Source organism: Dermacentor silvarum, chromosome 8 (genome assembly GCF_013339745.2).
Source record: "Dermacentor silvarum isolate Dsil-2018 chromosome 8, BIME_Dsil_1.4, whole genome shotgun sequence".
NCBI classification, from domain to species: Eukaryota; Metazoa; Arthropoda; class Arachnida; order Ixodida; family Ixodidae; genus Dermacentor; species Dermacentor silvarum.
The window spans coordinates 71,833,596-71,860,830 of record NC_051161.1 but is presented as its reverse complement, the minus strand read 5'-3'; the positions used below and the strand labels follow the sequence as shown (position 1 = coordinate 71,860,830).

Sequence of the window (27,235 nt, the reverse complement as noted above, 5' to 3'; positions counted from 1 at the left end):
TTAAGATCAATCAATCAATCAATCAATCAATCAATCAATCAATCCAATTATGAATGTTCAAAATCAATCAGCTGTACTCGGCACACCTCACCTGGCCACAATGTTAAAGTCCCCCGTTGCGTTGGCCGCGCGAATGCCGGCCAGAAGTCCCTGCACGGTGACCGATGTGCAGAAGCAGACCACTACCCGCGCGCGGCTGGTCCTGTTCAAGTTCTTCACGGTCGTCAGGTAGTCCTCGGCCGTCCCGCTGGCCGGAACGCCCAGCCACTGCGACACGCACACGTTCTGGCGTACGGCACGCTCCGCAAACTCCTCCAGGCTGCCCTGGCTGGAGCTGTCACCTGCGTCCAGGAGTGGGGGCGAGGAAAGCGGTGTGTGAGCCTTGCAAAAAACAGTTTCCAGGTGATACGTCGCGAGCGTGAGGACAGCGTTTATACCAGTTTTGGTGCGGAGGCAAAAGAAATGGCCATCACATCTTCGTGTTTGTGCTACGAATGGGATGAGATAGATAGATAGATAGATAGATAGATAGATAGATAGACGGATAGATAGATAGATAGACGGATAGATGGATGGATGGATGGATGGATAGATGGATGGATGGATCGATGGATGGATGGATGGATGGATGGATGGATGCATGGATAGATAGATGGATAGATGGATGAATAGATGGATGGATAGATAGATGGATAGATGGATAGATAGATAGATGGATGGATAGATAGATAGACAGACAGATAGATAGATAGATAGTGAGGAGGCGCTCGACCTCATCGCATCTTCTGGCATTCGACATTCCCGTGTGATATACTTGCGACAGCGGGAACCGGGAGATGGAGTACGCGCTCTGCATCTGGCAGCCAACAGCCAGTAGTAGCCGCGTTTACATGAATGCGACAACTGGCGCATCGCATCGCATCACATAAACTTGCTAGCGCATCGCATCCATGTAAACGGGGCTAATGCGCTAGGAAAGCACGTCACATTGAAGCGCCAGGCAGGGGTGGATTGAGACGCGTAAGTCGACTTTCGCAGTGCATGTAAACGCGATCGCATGGCATTAGGAATTGTAGGAAACGCAATTTGCTGTGGATCTGCTGGGCGCTCGCCGAGCTGCATGGTGGCGTGACGCTGGAAGCGTCTGCAAGGGCTGCTTTGCGTTCGATGTGCGTGTGCCGCCACGAGCGCACCAGGGGTGATGCGCTACATGTAAACGCTGGCGCATCGCATTACTCGTGATGCGCTAGGAAATGTGATGCGATACTGTCGCATTCTGTCGCATTCATGTAAACGCGGCTAGTGTAAATATAAAATGTAGACTTGGGCAAGGGTGACATTCAGCTAACAAAGACTCTGGCTTTGTTAAAAAAAGTTTTTGTTAAAAAAAAAGCTTAAACAGAAGAGCTGTTTAAGCTTTAGGTTGCGCCACGTAGTGCGAACAAAACTTCTCCTGGCGATGACGTCACCCCGCGTTGCCTCGCAACCACCTCTAGGAGCGGCGTGTGCTTCGCCTCCTCTCCGTGCCATGCAGATGTTGGCTTGACATGGGACGTTAAGAAGAGGGAAGGAGAGCATGCGCGCGGCGCGTGCTATGCTAGGGAGAGAAAGAGAGAAAATGAGAGCGAGAGAGAGAGAGAGAGAGAAATAATTGTAGCAGCACCAACGAGGCAACGCACAGAGCTGCTGCCGACGCCGTCAGCGTTTCCCCGTTTCCCCGCGTTAGCGCCGAACGCGCGCGGTGTCCGTGACTGCAGCAGGCGCCTCTCGTGGCGCGGCAAGTGTGGAGCCACGCCCGGGCAAGTGTGGACGCGCAACTTGGCCGTGACGTCACCGGGGAGATAAAGATCGGAGCCGCCGCGACGGCGGCAGAACTCTCGTTGACTCTGTCGTGAGTACATGTAGCCTTGACATGGAACGACCAAAGAAGATCCGGACACCCGAAGAAGAAGCCGCTCATCTTGAAGCGCGTCGCGCGACCAAGCGAGAATCTGCGCGTCGGCGGCGATGCTCGTTTGGAAGAGCTTTAGTGGTTGTATACCAAGAAAGATTATAATTCGCACTTGAGAGAGTGTTGCACAGGTTTTAAGTAAAACAAAAAACACAAAAGAACTATGCAGCTCCAACGCACATGTTGGAATCTGTGAAGCGGTTGATTAAATGCAATAAACTAAATGGCGATGCGTTCAACTCTTTTTTAAAGGCGAAGCTTTTCTTTGCTAACATCGCTGGGTTTTCGTGAACGTGGGAGCTGAGTGGCTGTTCTGTCGCCGAATAGGACAACCAATCACAGTGGAGGAGGCGCGTGACCACCGCTGGGTTCCTTGCATCACCACCAGATGGCTCTGGTCTCCGCGCATCCGCGGCAGCGGCGGCACCGGCCAAGAGGGGAAAAAAAGAACCAGAAAGCTCGCCTTCGAACATCCGCGGCTGCACGGTAATGAGGAAGTAAACGCTTCTTGCGGATATAATGGATTTGAATTGCGCCACGTACGTATGCGCATCCTTTCTCTGAAACCGGGCGTCTAGTCAAGGCGTCTAGTACTCAAGGCGTCTAGTCTAGTCAAGGCGTCTAGTACTTGGAAGTAGGTCAGCAACTCCGCTTAACAAAAGCCTCGGTATAATTTGTGTGCGCTTGTGTGTGTGTGTGTGTGTGTGTGTGTGTGTGTGTGTGTGTGTGTGTGTGTGTGTGTGTGTGTGTGTGTGTGTGTGTGCGTATACTCGTGTTTCGACTCTTTATGCATTCACACAAAGCTTCGCTGTATATAGATTCCAAGTCGTTGGATCTGCTGCATTTTTAAAAAGTACTATGGAACGCGTAACATCATGCATAGCAACCTCATGTGTGTAACCAGCGCATATCTTACAACCTAAATCTCAGGCAATGTTTATGATTATGAATTGTATCATTCACAAGCTCTGCCGAAACGTAAGCACGAAGTCAGAGACACGTCGAGCGCGCAGTGATGTCACGAGACTAAGGCGATGTATGATATTTGTCGGAGGAAGAGGGGATGACAGGTGTGCGCAAAATACGACACATACGGGAATATATTTTAGGATTCTGAACTCTTTGCGTCACAGTGGCACATACCCCATCTGGATATATATACATATAAGGGTGTGAATGGGAGAAAGCTTGCACCCACTATGCTGCTACGGCGACTAACATGACGACTTTACTTGGTTGTAACCCTTGACGAAGGTCGGTCCACCGACCAAGACTGTTGGGCAAGAAAGCAAAGATTATACCGCGAAGTTGTGAAAGTCATTTTCAGTCATTTATTGTCTGGCCTGTAGAATAACCCTACTATTTACAACGTGGCCCACGTAACTTTAGCCAAACTTTAAAAAAATATGTAAATGCCACGTAGTTGCACAGAACCAAGGTAATGTTGTTTGCCGTCGCTTGGAGATACTCATACTACTTTTTGCATTCCGCCTAATTACATAATTAGTCTTAATTAGTTAATCAACTTCTCAAGTATTATAATTAGACGAAAAGTGCCAATAAAGAAACTGTAGAGCAACATGACAAATTCCCGATAAAGCTTCCTGTTGCTAAATACGTGCTGCATAAAAGTGTTTTTCCGAGCGTGAAAGAAGCCCGCGAATGCACGCTAAGTGCCTCGAGTGGCCAGTCGCGTGGCAGTCTTGAAGTGTTGGTTTTATAGCCCCAGATTACAAAAGGAGTCGTTGCCCTATGATTCTGTGCAGCTTGTTGGGGTACGCTCTGCGTGAGGCTAGGGCTCAAGGCAAGCTTTGTCCAAGAGCACGTGTGAGATCCCACAAGCTCAAGTTAGTTAAACGAGGGATCGCTAAGCTTTGCCTGGATATGTTTTCAAGTCGTGCCCAGATGCTATGCAGAAATGTTTCAGTGATCAGGCAGGATTGTTCGATGTCGGCCGTCTTGACCAAGGTCGATTCACATAGGTCGCGAAGCTTCGGGCGAAAAGCGGTTCAGAACGAATTGTCACCGACATCAGCAAGGGTGGTTATGGGAGCAGCGATTGAAGCGCCACTATGTTTGGAGGGAACAAACATTGGGGAAAAAAAGTGTTTTATATATAAAGAGAGACACAGTTAGATTCATTCGACGAAAATAAAATTTCTAATCAATTTTATATACGCATGGCGAGAAAAGAAGAGACAATTCTGCTTTACTTGATCATTATCAATAAATACCTTTTTTCAGTGCCCACCGCAAGAGCACCCACCGATAGCGGCAGGGCGTTGAAGCCGCTATCACTTGCAATGCAATGCAGCTCTTGAACTGTGCAGAAAGGCGCGCTCGTAAAGTTAACCTGTTGCAATACGCCCCCCTCACATGTTGTGTTGCTTGCCGACGTTTGTCTAAATTTGGTGACGCGTGTAGTCTCATTGTTTCTTAACCTATTCAGTCAAAAGAAGCAAGTTGCGACCACCACATAATTGTTTAATTTAGTTGTTTTCGTGCGACAGCGCTGGCCGACGGGCTTGGCGTCCGACGAAAGGACGAGCACTCTACGCCCAAAGCGTTCGTCGGCCTCCAAAGAAAGTATGTTCTGTGCAGGGATGCGATTTCGACACCCGTACGGCTGACCTTTTCCTGCATCGCTTTCCGCACTGAAAGCTCGCAACGCCCATCAAGTCGTATGGCGGGCCATTTGAATATACAGCTGTAGTGGCAGGCCTCCGAAAACAAATTTCGCGCCTTTGAGAACAAAATGACGTCACTTCTGTTTTTAACGGATATGACGTCACATTATTTTTTCTTCCGCCGGAAGTGTTCCCTCCTCACACAGATGGCGCTAAGCCCCATGAACCGCCGATGAACCGCCATGTTTTGAACGTATGGGCTTCTATGGAAGCTTCGCTACCAGGTATATCTACCTTGGTCTTGACGGCGGTCACGAAAGCGCCCGTATGAGGCAGTCTGCATTGTTACGAACCATGAGCTGGCCCGAAGTGGTACCCTACATGCACGAGACTTTGCTCAATCGCAAGAAGATTGCGAGTAGCTACAATGTACCTGTAGTTTTTTTTTCTGCCCCGCGCAAATTTGCTGGTCTCTGCCTCAGAATTGCTTCCGAGAGGGAAATAAACTGGTAGGTGCTGCAGGAAGGATCCACGCTCAGGCGTTAGTAAAATACGCGATGAGTGTTTACGAAATTTCGCTGTCTTGTGGGAGCATAGGGCAAGCTGGACGTTGCGTTAATCACAGCACAAGGGAACACCAGCTTTCAATCAGAAACAACGATAATGCGCACTGGCCTGGGCATTGTAAAATGTGCATGTGCACTACGATTCTTCGGGTGATTCAGATGCTGGGCCGAAGTAAAGTTTGCACTGTAATAGAACTGATGGAAACTTTTTTATGTCGCCTGCGTAACGCATGCGTGAGCGATACGTCGATATCTTTGTTTGATAGCGAGGAGAGATTCTTGCGTGGCCTAGCTGCTGTAGCGAAGTGTTTTCGTTGTAGATGTTTCGCCATTTTCCCCCTTTTGATAATGTTTGCTGCCTTAGTGCACATGTGCTACAAAAGCGATTATAAAGAAGAGTCTGGCGGATATAAACTTAGTTGAAAGTTTCCTCTAGTTTGTGTCCCTAGTCGTCTCAGCCTTATCTGTTTTAGAGCAAAGCTGTTAGCCTCTAGTTGGTCGGGATTTTTCGTGTCCACGTGCGCGACCTTTGCTCACGGAAAAATGAGGGCCGAACCCGAAGATAGTGCGGAGAAGCGGGAAGCGCAGTGTGCTGCTTCTCCAAAAGGCATCAAATGACGTCATCAGGTGACATCACTTGACGAAGACGTCATCGCGTGACGTCACATCTGTCGTGATGACGTCAACAGCCGAGATCGTCACGTGACGATGCCGTTATACGTTTGACGTGATCACGTTACGTCATCATGGGCCGATCCCGGAGACAGTGCAAAGAAGCGGGAAGCGCACAGTGTGCTGCTTCTCCAAATGGTATCAGATGAAGTCATCAGGTGACATCATCCCTTGATAATGACGTCATCGCGTGTCATCACGTCAAACGTGATGTGATGACGTCATCAGGCAATATCGAGTGACGTAACGTTTCGTAATATCGATGCCGCTATCAAGTAACGTAACGTTTGACGTGATGATGGCATCACGCGACCTTTCGTGTGATGACGGCATCACGCGACGTTTGAGGTGAAGACGTAATCACGTTTCGTCATCATGTAAAACGTGACGTCACCACTTAGTCACATGGGTTTTGGAATCATCGGATGTTAACGCCGGGTTTTTCGCTTCATGGGGCATAGAGTGATTGCGTATTTCTAAAGAATACCCTCGTGAGGAGTTTTAGTGGCGGTTTTTCACAGCTGCACTGGACGTCCACTATCGCAGGGCGAGGATGGCGAATAATTTCTTTCGCATTTGCTTTCTAAGCAATACGAACCAACTAGCCCAGCAGCAAGTGGAGCTGTTTTATTAAAATCGATGGAGCCGCTGAATATCATGGAATGTTCCATTAAGAGGTCCATGTGATGAAGCGTCAGCTTCGATATGGCTGATAGCAAGAAATATACCGCAGGGGCGTCTGCATCAGCAGGCGTTTGGTGTGTTTCGACGCGAGCACATGAGAGTCGGGACCCTCCCGCGCTTGCCCATGCGTGTCTTAACCGCGTTCGGGAGAAAGGGGGAGTGGTCTGGGCCGTTCCCACGGCGACAATTTCCCATGTTGCGCCCCAAAGCACCTATTAGGTGTGGATGCCCACGGGTTTGGGAGGAACACCCCTTTCCAAACATTCAGGGTCCCATAAAGGCTGAGCACCTGGACGGGAGCGCGCTTGTACCTATTTTAACGGTAGGTATCCGGTGGTAGCTGTAGTCTACCACACACAGCCGCGGCAAACGCTCTACAACAAGGCCGTCTGTGGTTGGAAACACTCATCTTTCATTTAACATTTTTTTTTTTTAGGAAAGCTGGCTGCTCTGTCCATGGCACGCAGCCAAGGCCTGTCTGCGCGTGATAGGGCTATCCGTTATGCTCTTGCAGTGCATTGTTTTCAAGACATTTCAGGGACAAACTCTCTATGAATGAATGAATGAATGAATGAATGAATGAATGAATGAATGAATGAATGAATGAATGAATGAATGAATGAATGAATTACCGTTTAGGGGAGTACCCGAGACGGATGAGCTCTGGCGGCGCCATTTTGTGACGCTCAGTTAAACTGGAGCGCACAAAAATTAGTGCAACGACTACGTTGTAGTTAGCAGTTCCGTGTAGATACATAAGCAGCAACGATTAATAGCGTATAGTGACTTTTATTCTTGCGGCGGGGGACCTTATGCGACAGAAAAGCGTTGCTAACATGTTGCTGTTGAACGAAGCGTCCCGAGAAGTCGCTGCCAACGCGGCTGCCATCCTGTGGTCCATCGTTGCGAGGTTCAGGTATTCTGTGATCCGGAATAGTATATTAACTTGCTAAAACGCTATAAGAAATAACTGAATAAAGGCGTGAATGAATGAATGAATGAAGAAATAAATAAACGGCGTGCGCGGTAATTTGTTGTTTTCAACCCCCCCCCCCCCCCCCCCTTGCAATAATGCCTTCGGGAACTGCGGATATTTCACATAAATAAAAGTAGTGAACGTTCTGAAGCTCATGCAGTCCATTCAGATTGCGCGATATTTCCAATCATGCGACGGAGTTGCGTAAGGGTTCGAAATTCAGGTGATTACTCTGAAGTCGACATTTTGAAAGAATGCAGACTACAGGACAACAGAAAGGCAAGAGAGGGGGGGGGGGGGGGGTAGGAGGTAACGACAGAGGCGCTTGCTGTCAAGCAGTGAGTCATTCGCAGTGGCGTGGAGTTTGAAAGCACGCGACGACTTTGTACAATGGTACGAGATTGGTATGAAGTCAGCATCCTGACACACCGTGACTCTAGAAAACGTCAGCAGCAAAGGACTGCTGTGTCGACCAGTGGTGACGGTAGTTCTTGACTGAGCCTCGAGAAGATCCTAGCTCCATGGTCAGCAGATGCATTACGAATACGAACGCTAGCGGTGCTTCGGAGATTTCTGGAGTGATAGTGTTGGTAATTATTGATTACATCTCGCATCCTCCTATATAAGCGGTCCGCGTATCATTTGATCTTAATTTGTGTTCCTTTGTGGGCCTGAATTTATGAACCTTTCTGTGACCTGGCTTCGCGCTTTCTTCTTCAGTGAATCTATGGCCAGCTGACTTTACTTTCCACTGTGTTTCTATGTCACGTCTCTGTCAGCTGTCTTTAGTGTATTTGTGTACGCTGAATTTGCATTCTAGTGTATTTTTAGTGACCTGTTTTGTGAGCTGTTTTTCGCGCATTTGGAGTTCACTTTACGTTCCAGTCTGATGTGATCTCTGTTGTGAGCTGTCTTTAGTGCTCTTATGTTACCTAACATCAAGTCTGACTTGTTTCGTTCTGACCTTTCTTTTGTTAAATCAAAGACATGAGCATCTAGAGAAAATGGGAAAAGGATCCACCGTTTTCTAAATGTAATGTAATAATATTGACAAAATGTTAACGAGACGGTTGAGTACACAGGCAAAATGCCAAATTCTGCTTAAAGCAGCAAGGGAAGTTGGTCCGTGTGTCACCCCCTCCCCCCAAAACACGCACGCACGCACGCACGCACGCACGCACGCACGCACGCACGCACGCACGCACGCACGCACGCACGCACGCACGCACGCACGCACGCACGCACGCACACACACACACACACACACACAGCACACACACACAGAGAGAGAGAGAGAGAGAGAACTTGAAATAAGAGTAGAGAAAATGACAATGACTGGTTACAATAGCTATTTGTTGTGTAATGAGACGCACACAACAAGATGTGTAATAACGCTCTTGGCCATGAGCCTGACACATGCTGCTCGGTTCTCCAGGACGATGAAGTCGTACATAATTCACGAGAAAGAAAACCATATGTGGGATACCATATCCTCCATAACTCACGCAGGCGCTACTCATAGGATGTTTCTTTACTGTCAGAAGTTGATCAACTATATTTGAATGAACGACCGCACGGCGTTACGATGAACAGTCAGCCTGTTGTTACTTTGAATAAACCATTTTGTTGAGTTCATATATCCTTGTTTTTTCCTTGTGTATTTGGTGGAAGTCGATGGCGATTTTTTGATAGAAACTACATTCACTCGGACGACCGAGCTTTTCTGTGTTGCTATTCCTATGAACTAGTAATGCTTGTTTTGTGATATCGTCCGCCTAGTCTTTCTTTGCTACATCTTTCATGTCACTTCAGATAAACCGGCCCTTCACTTGGTGCCTGCGCTGTATTTCTTCTGTTTATTTTCCCGTGGTCAGCATTTTCCTGTCTCAGAATGGCGTTGCGACCTACCGTCATTTTGGGTAGGTAAGAGATCTGGTCGCTGACCTGACGCGAAGCAGCAGCAACCATGGTGACCGCGGCTAACAAATATTAACAGTTTTCGGTGAGGATATACGTCGTGGTGAAGAGAATCGAAGTGATATAGACCAGCTGATGCTTTCTTAACGTGCCTAAATATCTCGGCACATGAGCGTTTTTACATTCCGCTTTCGTCGCATAAGCGATGTCGATGTATGGTCAAGCCTCTAATATGACATGGGCATGACACCATCTCGCACTGATTTCTTCTTTGGAAAAATGAGAAAGTTCGTCGCGCAAAATTTGTACAACGCCACAGAGTGAATGATATATGCTGCATGTGACAGAAACGCACTATTCTTGGATAGCAACGGCGGAAGGCACTGGCGACAACGCGGGCGGACAATCGTTCTCCCATCTAACACCGCTTAAACACCGCTTGATGCGTTGCAGTTAGGTCTCCAAGTACACCAGTTTACTGCTATGAATACTGTGCCAGTGTGTCCCAACAAGACACAAGTTCACAAGAAGATCGAGATTTCGAATGTTCAACAGTGGTCGAACAAGGAATGTCGCTAAAGCCAACGTTTCGACGAACGTTTTTTACCCTGACCAGTCATCGCCAGGGTAGCAGCTGCTCTTCTTTAGCAGCGTTTATGTATGCGTAGCTAACTCTCACCTACTTTTAATGGGGGAGGAGAATAATAGTAAGCTGGTGCGTAGAGTAGGGTAAGGGAAGGCCAAGTGTTCAGTGTTCAGGGAAAGTGAGCAACGTGTACATAAACGGCTGCTAAGGAAAGCAGTTGCTGCCCTCACAAGTCACTTTGTAGAAACGATGGCTCCGGCGACAGTTATTGTTCGACGACTGTTGATCACAAAAGTGTCCTGTTGCGCACAACAGCAGTTCCCGTACGGTTATGATACTTTCAACGAAACGTTTCCTCACCTTCCGTGTAGACGACCGAGAGGTAGGTCCAATTGAAGAAGCGCACAAGGTCTACCATCGCTCTGGCCTGGGCCTGCTCCATTGGCACTAGACTGACGTAGAAGCCCAGCCTGCTTCGGAGTCCCAACTCCTGTCCCGTCGTCGAGTAGCCGATCTCAGGAATGCGAAATAGGCTCAGCAGGCTGTTGACCTCGGAAGCGCCGGCCGCAGCCAGCGGGCCGAGGACGGCCACCAGGTTCTTGGGCGACTCCTCTTCTTCGCACTCCTCCGAGCTCCGGCGCCGGTACGGGTACGGCTGCTCCTGGTACTCGGCCCCAGTCCAGGCAGAGAGCGGGATGTAGTGCGAGGCCTGCTCGAGCGCTATGGGTGAAAACCAGCACGAGTCTCGTATCTGTATACCAAGCGTCGAGTTGGGCAGCAGGTCGTCTCGGCTGTTGATCTCGTCGATGGCTTGGAGGGCCGCCTCTACCCTCTGGATGCCCGGTCGCTCCCACGTTTCTCCGCAGAGCCTCGTCACGTTCTGGCGCGTGTAGGGAGGTCGATGAACGGGGAACAATGCGCCGATGAGGAAGTCTTCGGGTTCGTTCGCCTTGTAGTAGTAGGTGATCGAGAAGCACCGAGCGGCGAAGAGTACCAGGGTGAATAGCGGCACGAGGGAATCCAAGTGGCTCATCACGCCAGCCTTGGCTCCTCGAGAGCGGACGTAAGCAGGGGCCGTTTCACGCGTCTCTAAGCGGGTCGTCCGCGAGTAGTCCGTCTACGTCTTTTCTGTGCCCTGATCTGGCGAGATATGTAAGCATCCTCTCGTAGGAATCACCAGACTCACGAAACAACTTCTTGAGATCCTAGTCTTCTTGAACAGATGGTGGCTGGCGGGCCGATCTGTGGCAGACGATACATAGTTAAAAAGGGTACGTGGAAGGACCACCGTTGCTTATTACGCAGCTTTTTGCCTTGCTTTCAGAGTGGCAGGCTATAGAGTGTGAACAAAGTGGAACCCAACAGAATCGAAAATTTATGGGCGGCATAAACAATTTAAGTAAGCTTACTCGCCTGAATCTCGTGTACACGTACTGGACTACTGATTCCTCAAGTGACGGCTTTTGCTGCTTTCGTTCAAGGGGTCACGTGTCCGGTACGTCAACCTGCGCATTTAGCACCAGACCAAGCGGCAGTATTTCAGCAAACTCGAGTGACTTTCCCGCTTTGCAACGTCCGGTAGTGCCTTGATGATAACGGCGATGAACTAATTCACATGTCTGCACTCACCGTCCCAGACGAAGCTCTTATCAGAGCATGGTTCGACGTATTCCGGGAATCTTGCAACAAGATGCGCGAAACGTTTCACGCCGTGTCGTTATAGAAGCGCAGCACGTAGTACAATATGAGAGTCGCCCTTTGCGGAGCGCATCCGAACCACAAGTCACTATCCCGGCCACCGCTACAAGCCGACATCTGCTGGCGTCAAACACAGCTCGCTAGTCGTCACTCGCACCTACATGCCCACACTCACGCTGAGCCAACACAGCCAGAGTTCCTCTGCCGCTGGTTCCGATGATTCTGCTCGCTCATCGTAACCTCTGTTTTGCGTGCACGTGCTGCACAATTTCCGCAGCCGGAGAAAAAAAAAAACAAAGAAGGCAATGTCATCAACTTCCGCGTATTGTCGACGATTGTCGCTTAATGTCCTCGCGCGCTCAGTTCGTGATAGGGCGCGCGAGTCGCATCTGGCGACCCGGCCCTCACTCACTCTTCCAATGTCGGACTCCCAGATTCCTCACTCGACGCCATCTATTGGCCTTAGCGCGAGGTTACGCGGGCAGGTGTGTTTCACTTGTTCAAGCAATGTCAGTGTCACTCGTTGCATGCTTGCGTTCACTTGCGGCGTTCGAAAGAGAGATTTTTTGTACATTTTGAGCAGTTTCCCTGCCTTCGGCTTGCCGTGTTTAACTCGGTAATGTTCTTTCCCCTCAAAACCAAGCACGATTGAAAAAGCCAAATACGGAAGGAGCTGAAGACTCCAAAACTACCGAAGTTCCTTGTCAGATACGTGTACTTTTCACTGAATTGTCGGCCCACTTCCATTTTTCTTTTGTTTCTTTGACACTCTATTCCTCTAATTGCCAACGCAAGCCGCTTAAACGAACCTCCCGCGGATGTTAGACCGAACCAGCCTGTGACGTCCGTCGGACACGCATCGCTGATCTGGCGTCGTCATATGCGCGTGCTTGCGTCGACTTTGGTTTCGCATTCCTCCTTACTTATTTTTTTTTCGTGTTATTGTTTCAGCCACCACCAAGGCCGTGTTCGGGAGCGCGCCGTTACGGTATGTTCAGCGGTGCCTGACCAAATAATCGCCGAGGGTAGTGCGTACACGAGGTTCGAATGAAAAGGAAAGCAAAGAGATACCGAGAAAGGAGCCCCCGACAAGATAAGAGATTGTCAGGGATTGAGCCGAGGCTCGCCACCTGGAGGATGTTCTTCCACGAAGAATGTGCAAGTTTGCATTTTTTTAAACAAGAGCTACTATGAATGGGAATAAGAAGCAGCCAATAGCTATCCGTGCTTTGAGGGTGAACACTTGAAATTAGCGCAGAAATGCTTTGTGAGTACTCGATCCACAGAATCACGTGATCACGAGTTTACTGCTGGACGCGTCTTTGTTGACTATGAGAGGGACACGATGCCCAGGAAACAATTAAACAGCACTCATACGCAGACTGTTAGTGCACTCATATGCCGTTGTTAGTGCCACTGGCCTTTACTCATGGCCATAAACGTTGCACAGCTGTTCTATCTTGCGCAACAAAATGGTCACTGAACAATTTCCCAGTAGGCACCCGGACATTGTGACTTTTCCGACAACGAGCTTGCCGATGCGGAAGCGAGAATCATTGCTTTTTCTGAAGCTGTCGAAGTAAACACCTCGTACTAACGAACGGATGCAAACTCTTTACTCACTTCACTTATGCGAGATTACACAATAGCTCACTGGGCTCAACCAGAACATCGTAGTAGACGCCTGCGATAGATAGACCCTGCCAGGGCTTTTCGACTCCCAGCTGGCACGCTCCGGCTATGGCAGGGGTGGTGTTCATAACCTCGTGACAGGCTGCACGTACGCAAGTGGAACCCCTGGCAACGGCATTAGCGGTAGCAGCACAGAGCGGCAATTGTATGCTAAAACGCTCGTTTTCTGATCAGCCTAATTAGGCATCACTGCAGGAAAAGGCCCGCCCGCAGTGATCTCCAGTCACCCATTACCTGCGTCAACCGAACCCACCGTATGGCTGGAAATTTCCTATCCTCCTCACCCAATGTTATCTTCCGCCACCATCGACTGTTTCCTCTACCTCGGCATCCATTCTGCTATAGCTATCCTTGAAAAGAACAAAGTGCCAGTACTAATCTACAGTGGCCGAAATTTGAAAGGAATAAAGACGGAAATCTAAGGTGCCCGCAGTGAGCGATGAAAAGAAAAGTAGTAATAATCATAACGATAAGATATAAAAAGTCTAATATGAACAAGAGATCACGTTCGAGCAGATAGAGAGAGATAAAGAAGTCATAAGGAAGAGGCAGGCAGGTTGACGGATATATATATATATATATATATATATATATATATATATATATATATATATATATATATAATCTTTATTTGACTGGAAAATATTTTGAGGAGCGGTGGTCGGAGCCCCTCAGTCCAGGGCCCCACTGGCCACGGCCGCCTGCCTGACCTGGCTAATTAAGAACTTTTGGAATTCTAGTTGAGATTGGGAGGCAAAAGTGGAATGGGGTTGGTCATATAAATTACATTTTTACCCATGCTATACATAGTGTGTGTCTGTTTTTCCCTTGCGAACTTCCCGCTTGATGGCTGCCGTTGAGATGCACCGATTTTGCGGCTCATCATGTACGTGTACACAACGGGGGCACCGTCGGGCGTGTGCACTCATCGACGACGAACCAAACGACGAAATAGCGAACATGAATCATCGTTCCTGTTTCATTCGAGTCGGGATGCAAATTACCGCGGCGCCAACATCTTTTCGTGCACGCCTTTTGACACGCCTACTGCAGGTGTATAGACGAATAATTATATGACGAGAAGTAAGTGTTTTTCCACCAGCGAAGTCTTACAGCTTGTGTCCCTTGTTTGACGATCGTTTGCTCCTTTCGTGCAAACTGAGTGCAATGCAGACGTTAAAGCGTTCGAAGCACAGTCAGCTTGGAAAAATGACGGTGCGCTGATGCGTGGCTGAGCTTTTAGAAGTAACAGCTGACTGCTTAAAAAAAAAAAGACTTTTGCGGCATCGTTATGCTTACGGTGCAGCGAAAGAATAAGTGGCATTCCATGGGATTTCTACTTTTTAAAAAAATGTGGGGTTTTACGTGCCAAAACCACGATCTGATTATGAGGCACGCCGTAGTGGGGAACTCTGGGATCATATGGACCACCTGGGGTTCTTTAACGTGCACCTAAATCTAAGTACACGAGTGTTTTCGCATTTCGCCTCCATCGAAATGCGGCTGCCGTGGGATTTCTACTTTTAGTGAGACCCGCTCAGAACAGAAGATATGTAAAATGAATAAATAAAAGTTTTAGCTTGTCCGTGTATTACTCTTTACGGAAATACCGGGTTACGGCAAACGTGGGTTGCAATGATGTTGATGTTGATGTGGCTTCAGCCTTTCACTTCAGCACTAGTGCTGCGCCCTTTCCGTGTTGATGATGATGATTTTGATGATGATTTAATGGCATCTCCTTTGAAACGGGGCGTTGACAAATAGCCTCCTAGCTTGCTTGATTTGATCAGGTGTGCTCTACATGTTTGTTATCTAGCATTTTTGTGCACCAGCAGAAAAGTAGAATGTGGCTAGCCACTGCAATAATAACTCGGGGTTGGCGCGCCACAAGATGGCGCCACCAACCCGGCTGCTCACATTTACGTCTCGGTAACCCAACATTCCGCATACGGCATTTGCGTGTGTATATGGACAAGCCAATACTCTCTAACATGGATTACCGTTTTGAAGCAACTGACGGGCTATGAGAAACACTGTAGCCGACGACTCCGGGCAAATTCCGACCGCGAGTCATTTTTTTTTATACGAACCGAAATTGAAGGAAGGAGGAGGAGGAGGAATAAAGTTTATTGAGAACCAGCAATTTGACTGGCCCGGGGGTACGAGCCATGTTTTGAGGCAACAACCACAACGACTGGCCCGGCCTAGGCCTCCCACGTTGGGACGTCGAAGTCTTGCCTCTTCGCCGCCTCGATCGCTGGCTTGCTGGATGGCCCATAGCTGATCGTCGAGGTGGGAGCTGCGCAGGGCGGCGCGCCATGTCGACGTGAGGGTCTCGGCATTAACGTTCTTACATTGTAGCTGACATTCCCACAACTTGTGTGGAAGTGATGCTACTTGTGTCTTACACACCTTACAAATGTTGATAGTGTATATGTCGGGGTAAACCTTGTGATATCGGGAGAGTGACGGGTACGAATTTGTTTGTAGCAGGCGCGAGGTACGTAGCCGCCTTGGTTCTGCATAGCTTGTGAAGGCGGAGGGAAGGTTCTTCGAGACAGGTGGAATGATTTGGCAAGATCGCTGTAGCTGGTGAGACGATCGCGGTCAACGCCTTCACGCGTGGGAACTCCGATACGGTTGACGAGACCTTATACAGCGGAGCGGGCTACCTCGTTGAGGTTGGTGAGATGCGGATGGACGTCGCCTGCGTGCGCTGGGAACCAGACGAGAGTGACTTGGTTTTCGTGTGTACGAGTGGTTTGGTGTAAAATGCGTAATACTTGAGGGGAGACCCTTCCTTTGGCACCCTGTGTCTGGGGCAGCATAGCCGTAGCCGCTTTTGAGCCAATAAATCCAATTTAACTAACTAACTAACCTTCCTTTGGCATAGTTGCTGATGGCTGTGTGAGAGTCGCTTACAATGGCATGGTAGTTCGGATTGAGCATAGCTAATGCTATGGCGACCTCCTCGGCTGTTTCGGCATTAGGAGAGATGACACTGGCCGCACGATGTAGTGTACCGCCAGTGGTAGTTATCGCCATGAAGCGATGTCCGTCCTGGTATTCAGCTGCGTCCACAAAACTGACGCCGTTTGTTTCTCCATAGGCTTTTATAAGGGACGTTGCCCGTGCTTTGCGCCGTTCCTTGTTATATTCTGGATGCATGTTCTTGGGGATTGGGTCGATGTGTAGCCAGGCTCGGAGGCTTCCTGGGATTGAGTGCTTGTCCCCGTGTTGTCGTTGATATAGTTGATGCCGAGTTTGTCCAATATGTGTCTGCCAGTTTCAGTGAGTGTGAGTCTCTCTAGGTGAGAACGGCGTTGTACTTCAATCAGTTCGTCGAGGGTATTGTGCAAACCTAATTGGAGTAAAAAGGTCTGTGCTTGTGTTGTTCGGCAGTCCTAGGGCGAGTATGTAGGTCCTGCAGATGATGATATTGAGTTTTTTTCTTTTCTGCCTTACACAAATTGCGAAAAGCGACGACATATGTAATGTGGCAGATGACGAACAAGTGAACGAGGGGAATGAGGCTCTCCTCTTTTATCCCCTGTCTCCTGTTTGTAAGGAAACGAAACTTTTTTTTTGTTTTGTTTAAAGCGAAGCTTTCTAACCATCTTGGGCATCGCTGACCGCGGCTGCTGCTGCTGTCTTGCCAAATTGCTCGCTTAGAGAAAATAACAGAATTACGTGCTTACTGGTCGGATCTAACCTCGATCGGTCTCCCATGCAGTATACAAACCTGATGCCATAATCATCACGCATAAGCTTCTCTCGCGGCAACTCCAAGTATACAGGGTGTCCCAGCTATCACGCAGCACGATTTAAAAAAAAGAGGAACGGCGTTACGTGAAACAAACCTAGTGCGTATTGTTTCCGGTACAGTGGAGTAGCCGCCAGTAGTCTTTTCGTTGCTGAGATTTAATTATCTAATAGTAATTAATTATCTAACTCGAGACGTACTGCCCTAATTATCAAAGTGTCAATGAGAAAATTGTAGAGCAACATGAAAAACTCCCGATACAGCTTTCTGTTGCTCAATACGTGCCACATAAATGTGTTTTTCCGAATGTGAAAGGAGCCCGCAAATACACGCAAAGTGCCTCGAGCCACCAGTCGCGCGGCAATTCTGCGTGTATTCGCGTGCTCCTTTCACACTCGGAAAAACATATTTATGTGGCACGTATTGAGCAACAGAAAGCTGTATCGGGAGTTTTTCATCTTGCTCTACAATTTTCTTATTGACACTTTGATAATTGGGGCAGTACTTCTCGAGTTAGATAATTAATTACATTTAGGTAATTAAATCTCAGCAACGAAAAATTACTGGCGGCTACTCCACTGCACTGGAAACAATACGCACTAGGTTTGCATCGCGTAACGCCGTTCCTCTTTTTTTAAATTGTGCTGCGTGATAGCTGGGACACCCTGTATAGCTCTTTGAGGTGATTGGCACGTACATCACAGTCGCGTGTCACGTGTGCGCGAGAGAACCGCCTCACGAAAGCTTCGCTTCACAGAGATTCGAACATGTGCTCTGTATATATGCACAAAATTTTTTCACTTCGCTCTTGTTTGAATGCGGCCTTCACCCACAGGCGATGGCGTTCTGCTCCGGCTGCGGCAGCCGCATTCCACTGGAGAGGAAAATTATAAATAGCTCGAATGCCTAGATTTAGGTGCTCGTTAAAGGAACAATAAAAATAAAAAAAGCTAAGCTGTATTATTAAATTCGAGAGAATTAAAAAAAAGAAAAGTCAATCTTGCCGTTAGAGGAGGTTCGGTAATACAGAAAATACGCAGAAACGAGAGACGGGTGGCGAAGCCACTTTCAAGTACTCGAACCAGCTAGCCTTGACGTCACGGATTTTGACGGTGTTTGCTAGTTAACTTGCTGCCGGTAGAGACGGACTACATTAAGTACTGACGAATCCAGATACTGTACTTGGCAAGTTTCAGGAACTTTTGCTAAGCCACGATCACCCAAGTACGAGAAAATAGCTTGAAATTCGTGACGTCACACCGACGTACCAGCGCTGTGGTTTTTTTCGCCACAAAAAAAAAATTGTTTGGCTTTCATGCTCTTTTGTAATAATCAACCAATTAACGCGAAATGAGCGAAAATACAATTATGAAAGAAGATTTTTATCAGTGAAAATTGGTTAACATGTTTCTCTTTAGTGGTCTTTTAAATAACACTGTGTGGTCAACATCAATCTGTAACCTTCCGATATGGCGTCCCTTATAGTTCACCGTACATTTTTGGAACGTTGAAGTTCATAATTTAAATTATTCCTAAATTAATCCGGCGCTCGATACTGCCTCCGAGACTGCTCGAAAATAAGAAGGTGGCAGTTAGTCACCGAGGAACGCACGCGTCACGAGGACACGTGCATGGTGTCACGATTCCATCGACGTGCTACATTACATTGAAACAGAGTGTGGAGCCATTGTCTCGGGCGCTCGTTATTTGCTGCTGTTGCGATGGCCAAGTGAGTGGGCGCCGTAGCGGGCATTTGGTTTCTTCATCGATGATGGCAAAGAGAATAGTCAAGTGTATGAGGCGGTCAGTCAAAAAAATTGCTACAACACTATATCTCAGTTGAGCAGCTCGGACCAGCATACACTCAATACGAGATTGTGGTTAAAGCTTATTGTCGATTCCCAACCATCGCTGCATGCAGCGTTGGTTGGGAATTGGGAAAAAAGAAATCTTTCGGCAAAGTTTCCCATTAATTCTTTCTCTAAAAGCGAAGTAGTATGCAGACTGCTTCGTTTTTAGAAAGAATTATTGGGACATTTTGCCGAGAGCTTTCTTTTTTTTTCTCTTGTTCTTCATGATGGCCTCATAAACAGAGCGGGCAATACACGTGTACCATTCGAATTGTAAGCATTGAACTCGCTCAAGATGACAGTTTTAAGTGCTAGGAATATAACGCAGTGGCTTGGCTATGCGTGCGTCATTTTTACTGATTCGAATATATATATATATATATATATATATATATATATAAACTTTCTTTTTCTGGGAAATATTTTAGGGAGCGGTGGTCGGAGCCTGACCTCAGTCCAGGGCCCCGCTGGTGGCCTCTGCCGCCTGCCTGACCTGGCTACTTAAGGACTTTTGTCCTGCCAAGTCAGAATGGGCGAGCTGTGCCTCCCACTGCTCCATTGTGATATTAGATGGCCTATGAGGGTGCTTTCCCAGGTTACGTGTAGGTATGCCACCGCACCAAGGGCACGTGGCCCTATAGCGGGTGGGATACATGGCATTAAGCAGTTTTAGATGGCGGAATACCCGGTCTGTATTTTGCGCCAATCGGCGGCCTCTTCCCCGCTAAGTTGTGGGTGAGGCGGCGGGTATTTTCTGCGGACTCCGCGCTGATGAGCAAAGATGTCTTTGACATTTAAATTGATGGGATTTTGTGAGGGATAGTGTGAGCGGTTGGGGTTCGAAGAAGACGCCATCGCTCGGTTAGTAGACGCTCGAGCTAACGCGTTAGCCTGTTCGTTCCCCTGTACCACTGCATGTCCCGGGCACCAGAGTAGGCGATGGCGGTGGTTGAAAGATTTGGGATTATCGCGAGGCTAGCCGCAGTCACGTGCCCCTTGAGAAACATGCAACATGTCTCCCTGGAGTCAGTGACCACGACCGAGTCCCTTTCCGAACGCTCCGCGTGAGCGAGCGCTATCGCCACTGCTAACATTTCGGCCGAGGTGGGAGAGCTCGCCGTGGTCGACGCGGTAATTTGCGGCTGGTTGATCGCGTTCACGACTGCCAGGGTGTACCTCCTTTGGTAGCACTGCGCGGTAGCCTCTGCATACGCAGCTGCGTCCGTGTAGTACGTATTGTACCTAGCGTTATCGACTCAGTATTCAATCGATGTACTCCAATACTGAGTCGAATAAGTTTGTCAGAAGGATCTTATTACACTCAATTCTTATGCAGCTGATTTATTTTGTATTTAGTAACTTATCAACCAGAACGCCACTTATAATCTGTAAGACAATGCACACAGCTGTCAGTTTGACCAGTTGTATAAGTCGCAAGTTGTTGCTGCAGTTTTTACATGAGGAGCGTGTGCATCCTGTCCTTTTGTTGCATTCATTTGCCGCATAGGAAACTGTCCGAATGAAAAAAAAAGAAGATAACTATACTGGAACAGAATTCTGTGACCCTCATACTTCATACTTTACGTTCCTTCTTGTAAATCCAAGAAACTAATTTCCAGGCCTTAGTCGCTCTTGCGCCACTAAACCCCAATTAACTAACTAACTAACTAGCTTCTTGGAAATCTCTACGCAACCCGCTAAAACAGGCGAGAGTCAGGTGAACACGAAAATGGAGAAAATTACGCGGAAACGCGTGTTTTTACGAAGCTGCCGCCAGGATACTTTTGATGCAGCGCGAAGCGTAACACGCACACAAGAAGGCAGAAGTAAAAAGACAGCACACAGCGCTTGTACTTGTGCCTGCCAGTGTCCGTGTTATGCTTCGCGCTGCATCAAATCTGTTCCTCATGAGTCACCAACAAGCCCCAATCGATGCCTTTGTCGACGCCAGTGATACGCTTACACGCACGTGCACAAAACGCAAATCACTTTATTTTATCTTGCGCCAAGCTCTCGAGCGACCTGCTGGAGCTCTGCGGGCCCTCATGCCCGAGCTCGTGGACTATTGAGACAGTGCTGGTCGCTTCTGGTCGAGCGCCGAACATGCTGCAGCAGGCGTTTTTCACGGGCTCGGAGAGGACGGCGTATATCTTGGTCAGGAAGAGAAGCGCGATGAGCACTTGAGAGGACGCGCTTATGGCCAGGCAGAGCGACAACTTTCGGTTGTTCTCGCTACCGACGTAGACGGCCGCGTAAGCGATCCATGTGATCACGGTCGCGTACATCGCGAAACCGATCATCCTGGCCTCGTTGAAGCTGGTCTGTAGATTCCTGGTCCTGAAGGCGCACACCGTGCACAGGGCGATCAGGAGGAAGTTGTACGCCCATGGCAGCAGATAGGCGAGTTCGGTCAAGTCGCAGATAAGAACGGAACGATTCGGTGCCGGGTAGACCTGCGGTAGGAGTGCGGACGATAAGTGCAAGGGGCCGCAGTGTATGTGCGAAACACATCTTGCAAATGACTAATTTTGGATTCGCTTTACGTTATAATAGGTTAATAATAACTAAGTTCCAATTTATTTCATTATTTTACCACATATCTTCGGAGCAACCATGTTATTGAACAGTATGTTGTAGCCAGTGATCAATCAATCAATCATGATGATGATCAATGGATTTTAATGGCGCAAGGGCCAGATATGGCCAAAGAGCGCCAAAAAATCAGTCATAGCAACATACATATGCGTAGGCGAACGTTGCGAGCGCACCCTGGACATACATAAACCTCAGTTCTAAACATCTGTAACAAACAATGCGCTAGGTGTACTATATCCGGCGTTTATTATTTTCGTTTTGAAGCCGTAGTTTACGGCGATTCTAATATGTCCGATTAAAAAAGAGTAGCATGCAGTGTACCTCCTGGAAATTAGTTTCTTGGACATATGCTTTTCATGCTGTCTCAAAGAATCGCTTCTCAGTTGCTGTGAGAACCTTCTTGCATAGATACAGTGACAAACTTTAGATAACCACGATAGCATTCTCGTAATTCCGCCAGCACGTAAATGCACGTTCGGGCGCACACGAATGCCCGCTACAATGGCCTACTTGTATGGTTCCCGGTCTTTGGAAGATGAGCATGACGGCCGTGGTGAAGAACTGCACGGCGACCAGGCCTCCCGCGATGGCCAGCTGGGTCCCGCTGCTCACGACTCTCACGTTGACGGCAGCAGGGGAGCCCTGCCTCTCGGTCGACGACAGGATTCGGCAGAGCCGGTAGGTCTTGGCGAAGATGGCGGCGTATACCGTGGCCACTCCTAGCACGGGACAGAGTCGCTCGAGGAGGCAGGACACCACGGAAGGTTTAGAGATGACGGCAAAGGTGCCGGCCTCGCTGAGCAGGACACCCGCGAGCACGACGAACGACAGCTCTCGCGATGTCGTCTTGATGATGGGCGAGTGGGCGTACCGGATGAAGATCGCCGTTGTGCAGACTGTGTTTACAATGGATAGAACCGAGATGACCATGGCCACTATGGACGCGGTCTCGGTCCACTGTGCGTACTTCTGAGGGATCGAATCACAACCTGCGAGCATGTAATCACGCGAACGCTTGGATGAGGTCCACGTCTCGGGATCCTGCGAGACGTTCTTGTTCCGGAAGTTTTTTTCCGCGCTGCGGGGCGTCGTTCGGCCACAGGGTGCGAATGCGATATAAAAACCATGTCTCACGCAGAAAATACGCCGTTAGCACTTGCTCTAGGTGTCTGTCGGGCTAGCGAATTCCCTTTGCCGCTCTTTGAAGGTGTAATGCCCCTCTCATTTTTTTAGTAAAGTTAGGAAATAAAGTGTCACTGCGTTCAACACGATGAGAAAAATGAGAACAAGATGAAAGCAGGAGCCAGCGTTTCGACAAGTGGAATTGTCTTTGTCAAGGCGACATATGCTAGAGCATATTAAAGGGCATATTTCAAGAGTATATGTCAAGAGCATATGTCGCCTTGTAAAATACAAGTCCACTTGTCGAAACGTTGGCGCGTGCTATCATCTTGTTCTCATTTTGATTATCGTCTTAAATTTCAATCTCCTGCATTCCCCGTATTTTCACTGCGTTTAACAACTTCTTACAGTGCGGTATGTGTTCTTTATGTGTATACACTGATTGACAAACACCTTATTGTGAAAGTTGTGGGGACGTGATAAATACAATTTTGTATAGGTAGGTCACATTGCAATTAGCTGCTAATGGCGACGGATTCACTCATGGGATCTTCCAGCAAGCTATGGTAACCGAGATTCATTGGGACGAATCGTGTGCGCGATTCGGACCACAGAAGACCACGCGGAGTTATGCCAAATTTTGGTCCGTAGCATTTTTGTCTAGTCCGCTGTATCGCCTGAACAGCGTGTGCGACCGGTTACAGGTCAATTAGCTAGCGGTTAAGAAAAAAATAAGACATTTTGAGGTTTCACATGCCAAAAACACGATATGATTATGAGGCATGCACGCCGTAGTAGGGAGCTGCGGATTAATTTCGACAACCTGTGGTTCTGTAATACTGTAACTTTATGCGTCCTTAAGGTTCAATAGTGGCATGAATGTCAGAATCTATGTATCATTACGGCTAAATTCCCACCGTCCATGTTCTCATTCGGCCATGTTCCTTGCTTGCACTGGGCGCAGAGGTAATCGTCCACCACGTACTGGTTGTCGGCGCAGGGGACGCATTTCCAGCAACACGGGTTTGTGATCGATTGGTGAACCTGCGTAAGGAGAATAAGCGGCGCGTAAATATAGTGCCACCTTCGCCCCTTTTTTACCTCAGGCTTCAGGAGTTGTAGCCGATGCAGCTTCAAGAGCAGTGGAGAGTAGAGACGAACCTAACACCCATGACTACTGCATTCGGAAAGCGCGCACATCTATTCGCTCTCTTTTCTTCATTTATCGGGCACCGACGAAGTTATAATTGTGGTCTTCACAAGGTCCTTACGTACCTTCCTCGTAAATTAGAGTCTCGAGCCGACACCAAGGCCTAAAGAAAGAAGACGACGAAGAAGAAGGCAAAGGAAAACCCGAGACAAAATAACGCCGCATTCATAGATAGCAGTTCTGCCGCTTAGAAAAAAAAATTGCGCATTTCAGGGCTGGTTTGCGATACAAGCATAAACATCCGTTTATTCCAAACTTTTAATTATTTAACAGATCAGCATCTGTGCTTCTTTTCCTTCATGACTTTTAAGCGGATGAAATTTAGGTTATACGGTTGTATCACTTGAACTGCATTGCGGTAATGGTGACGTGGGCACAAACGCTGCCCTACACATGTGCAGGAATTTTGGACATTGCCATTTGGAAAATCTGTTGTACTTCACCGCGATACACTAGCGTAATTCAATTATCAACTCGAGAGGGTACTTCCTTGTAATAACATACGCATTTACGGCACTTGTCCTAACTTTGCTTTTGCTTTAAAGCAGTGTTGTGATCAGGACCAAAACACTACTATAGCGGAGCACTAAGTTGCTGACTAAGCCTCATAAATGCATATTGCTTATGTTAGAAGTAAGTACCTTCTCGACGTTGCTAACAAAATATTTTTGAAACTAAGTCGATATTTTGAAATATAATTTTTGAAAGTGCTGCCCATTGAGTTAAGCTGGTGTGTTGTGTGGTCCAAAATTCCTGGCTATGAGTGTTTATTTGTTAGAATTTATAAGCTGCAGTTTTCATAACTACATTGTCTGAAGGGGTTGCCGGCGACAATTCTGCATCTTTCTGCAAAAGAAGCTGGATTACTTGAATGGAGTAGCCATTGCGCCAAAGTGCGCCCACAGCTTCAGGAGGGCAGCATTGCATCGTTCGGATCATGTGAAATAAACAGACTGACTGGTTGAAAGTTAACCGCGATGAAGGCAATAAGTTATAGCCGGAAAATGAATCAACGAGTCACCAAGCCCCGTAGCACCCGGAGTATTCCCGATAATAGCTGCCCTGTTGCTGTTCCACTCGAAATATCTAAGTATCTGCAACGACGTTGTAATAAAAGCGCAGCTCCAGCCGCGAAGTCGTGCGGATTCTTCGAATGTAGATGATGCTGTAGAGGCTCCAGATATAAACCTATGAGTGAGCGCAGGCTGGTTAGATGAAAGTTAGATGGTTAGAAAGGTGATGATGGTTAGATACGAGGTTAGATTAAAGTTGCGCTGCTTAAATTGCGCTGCACGTGTTGATACCCGTAGCAATTATTATCCGTTCTATCAGGAAATGAATGGATCAACAGAAAGGCGCTAGCATCACTTATAGATCTTAACTCATGCTTTAGCCAGGAAACGTACCCACTGATGGTAAAGCCAACCGAAGGCTCCACTTCGCTGAGCAAGAGAGGTGAACGACGAGGAGCGTCACTGTTCTGGATACGTCGATGCAGCTAACACGAAAAACACGAGTACTTGAAAAGCCGGCTACAAAACGATGATATCGACGCACACAGAACGAAACTCTTCTACATCGACGACCCACAACGTGCCACAAACTAACCATGAAAACACATGCGATGTGGGAGTGTCGAGACACAACACACTCCGCATGAGGGTCGTTCAAACAATGCCACGAGAACACCAACCGAGCGCACTGTAAGAATACTCCCATGAGCAAAATTAGATGGACCAGTGATTCCGTGATAAAGCCGATTGTCTTCTTGGCCTATGAATCAATTTGAAATTGAGGACGGCAATTCAAACATGGCATTGTGAATTTCTCAGTGCACTCGTCGATTTCAGCTTGTGCTTCTGAATTACGAATCAATTAAGCTTTTTCGTCGAGTCTGTGATCCTTACAATATTGCTGATTCAGCAAGCGCGTTTCCTTGCTAAATTGTATAGCTTGCCCTCTGGCATAAAACGCGTGTTACATTTTATATGCAAAGCGAGCTTGTTGAGGTCTTGTGTCTCGGTGTTGAGGCCCAAGCTCGCCAAATTCGTCTACAACGATAACAATCGAGGCCGTTTTCCAGAGGTAGCATCCGGAAACAACAACAACAACACCAACAGCAGCAGTAGCAGCAGCATCAACAACAACAGCAGCAGTAACAATAACAACAATAGCAGCAACAATAGCAACAACAATGACAACACTAGCAACAGCACTAACAACAACAATAGCAACAGCAGCAACAACAGCAACAACAGCAGCAGCAACAGCAGCAACAACAATAACAATTGCACCAATAACAATAGCAAGAATATCAGCAACGGCAACAATAGCAACAGCAACGACAACAATAGCAACGGCAGTAACAACAACAGCAGCAGCAACAGCAGCAGCAGCAACAACAGCAGCAGCAACAGCACCAACAACAATAACAACAATAGCAGCAATAAAAATACCAAGAATAGCAGCAGCAATAGCTGCAGCAGCAACGATATCAACGACAACAGAGCACAATAGTAACAGCAGTAACTATAGCAACAACAATAGTATCAACAATATCATCAACAATAGCAATATCAGCAACAACAATAGCAATAGCAGCGACAAGGACGACGAAAACACAAGCAGCGGTAGCTTTCAAAGCGGTCTCCCACTTGCCTCTAAAATTTTATGGAACTTGACGCAATTATAGTCGTTAAAAATAAAATCAAATAGCACAGCTGCAATGCTCGTAACTGCATGCGTGTGAAACCGCGAGGCCATATATACCTTGACGTGCCCAACGGGACACGGCATTCCACACTCGGACACGGGAACCTCGGTACTGCCCTTCGCGTTCCACAGGGGCGTCTTGAGCACCGTGAGTTGGTTGTCAGACCACGTGGCCACGGTCTTAATGTCGTATTTGCTGTCATCGGACTTCACAAAGTTAACCACGTCGTACCTTAGGGAAAAAGAGGCAAACACAGGCAATGAATTTGGCTATTTCCAGCCACGTAAGGCAAGTGTAAATTTGTTGATAACAAGAATCAATAACAGTATAGCCTATCACAAGCGGTGCACACCTAAACCGCAATGCAGCACGCGCTTCGTCCAATGTTTTATTTTGTCCAGCATGCAGTGTCAGCTCTGCCTGAGGTTGACCGGGACATTTCTCACTTTATCCTACATGCGCATGCGTGAGGTGTTCGTCTGTAGCGCTCCCTGCATGTGTACGTAGCATTCTTGGCATTTTGGACGCTGGCGATAAGTGCGAGCAGAGGCAGCAATTTTCTCTATGCAGAAACTGCGTAGCGCGTGCCTTTTCACATGAAATTCGAGCACCA

At 47.8% G+C, this 27,235-nt stretch overlaps 2 protein-coding genes across 3 annotated transcripts in view; both read right to left on the bottom strand.

The window, feature by feature from the left end:
• The window catches only part of LOC119461421 (metabotropic glutamate receptor 1), a 37,767-nt gene extending 25,763 nt beyond the window's left edge, over positions 1 to 12,004 (bottom strand). Inside the window, exons 1-2 of the mRNA XM_037722718.2 lie at positions 10,340 to 12,004; positions 92 to 341 (exon numbers count right to left, since the gene is read on the bottom strand). Coding sequence (XP_037578646.1) covers positions 92 to 341; positions 10,340 to 11,012 — 923 coding nt within the window. The 5' untranslated portion in view covers positions 11,013 to 12,004. The remainder of the gene's footprint in view (positions 1 to 91; positions 342 to 10,339) is intronic.
• Positions 12,005 to 20,954: 8,950 nt separating this feature from the next.
• Positions 20,955 to 27,235, bottom strand: part of LOC119461420 (metabotropic glutamate receptor 5) — a 28,247-nt gene continuing 21,966 nt past the window's right edge. For both annotated transcript variants that reach the window (XM_049672633.1, XM_037722717.2), the window contains 4 exons: positions 26,679 to 26,853; positions 23,617 to 23,743; positions 22,088 to 22,566; positions 20,955 to 21,435 (listed from right to left, as the gene is read on the bottom strand). In XM_049672633.1, the coding sequence (XP_049528590.1) occupies positions 20,968 to 21,435; positions 22,088 to 22,566; positions 23,617 to 23,743; positions 26,679 to 26,853 (1,249 nt within the window). In that variant the 3' untranslated portion in view covers positions 20,955 to 20,967. The remainder of the gene's footprint in view (positions 21,436 to 22,087; positions 22,567 to 23,616; positions 23,744 to 26,678; positions 26,854 to 27,235) is intronic.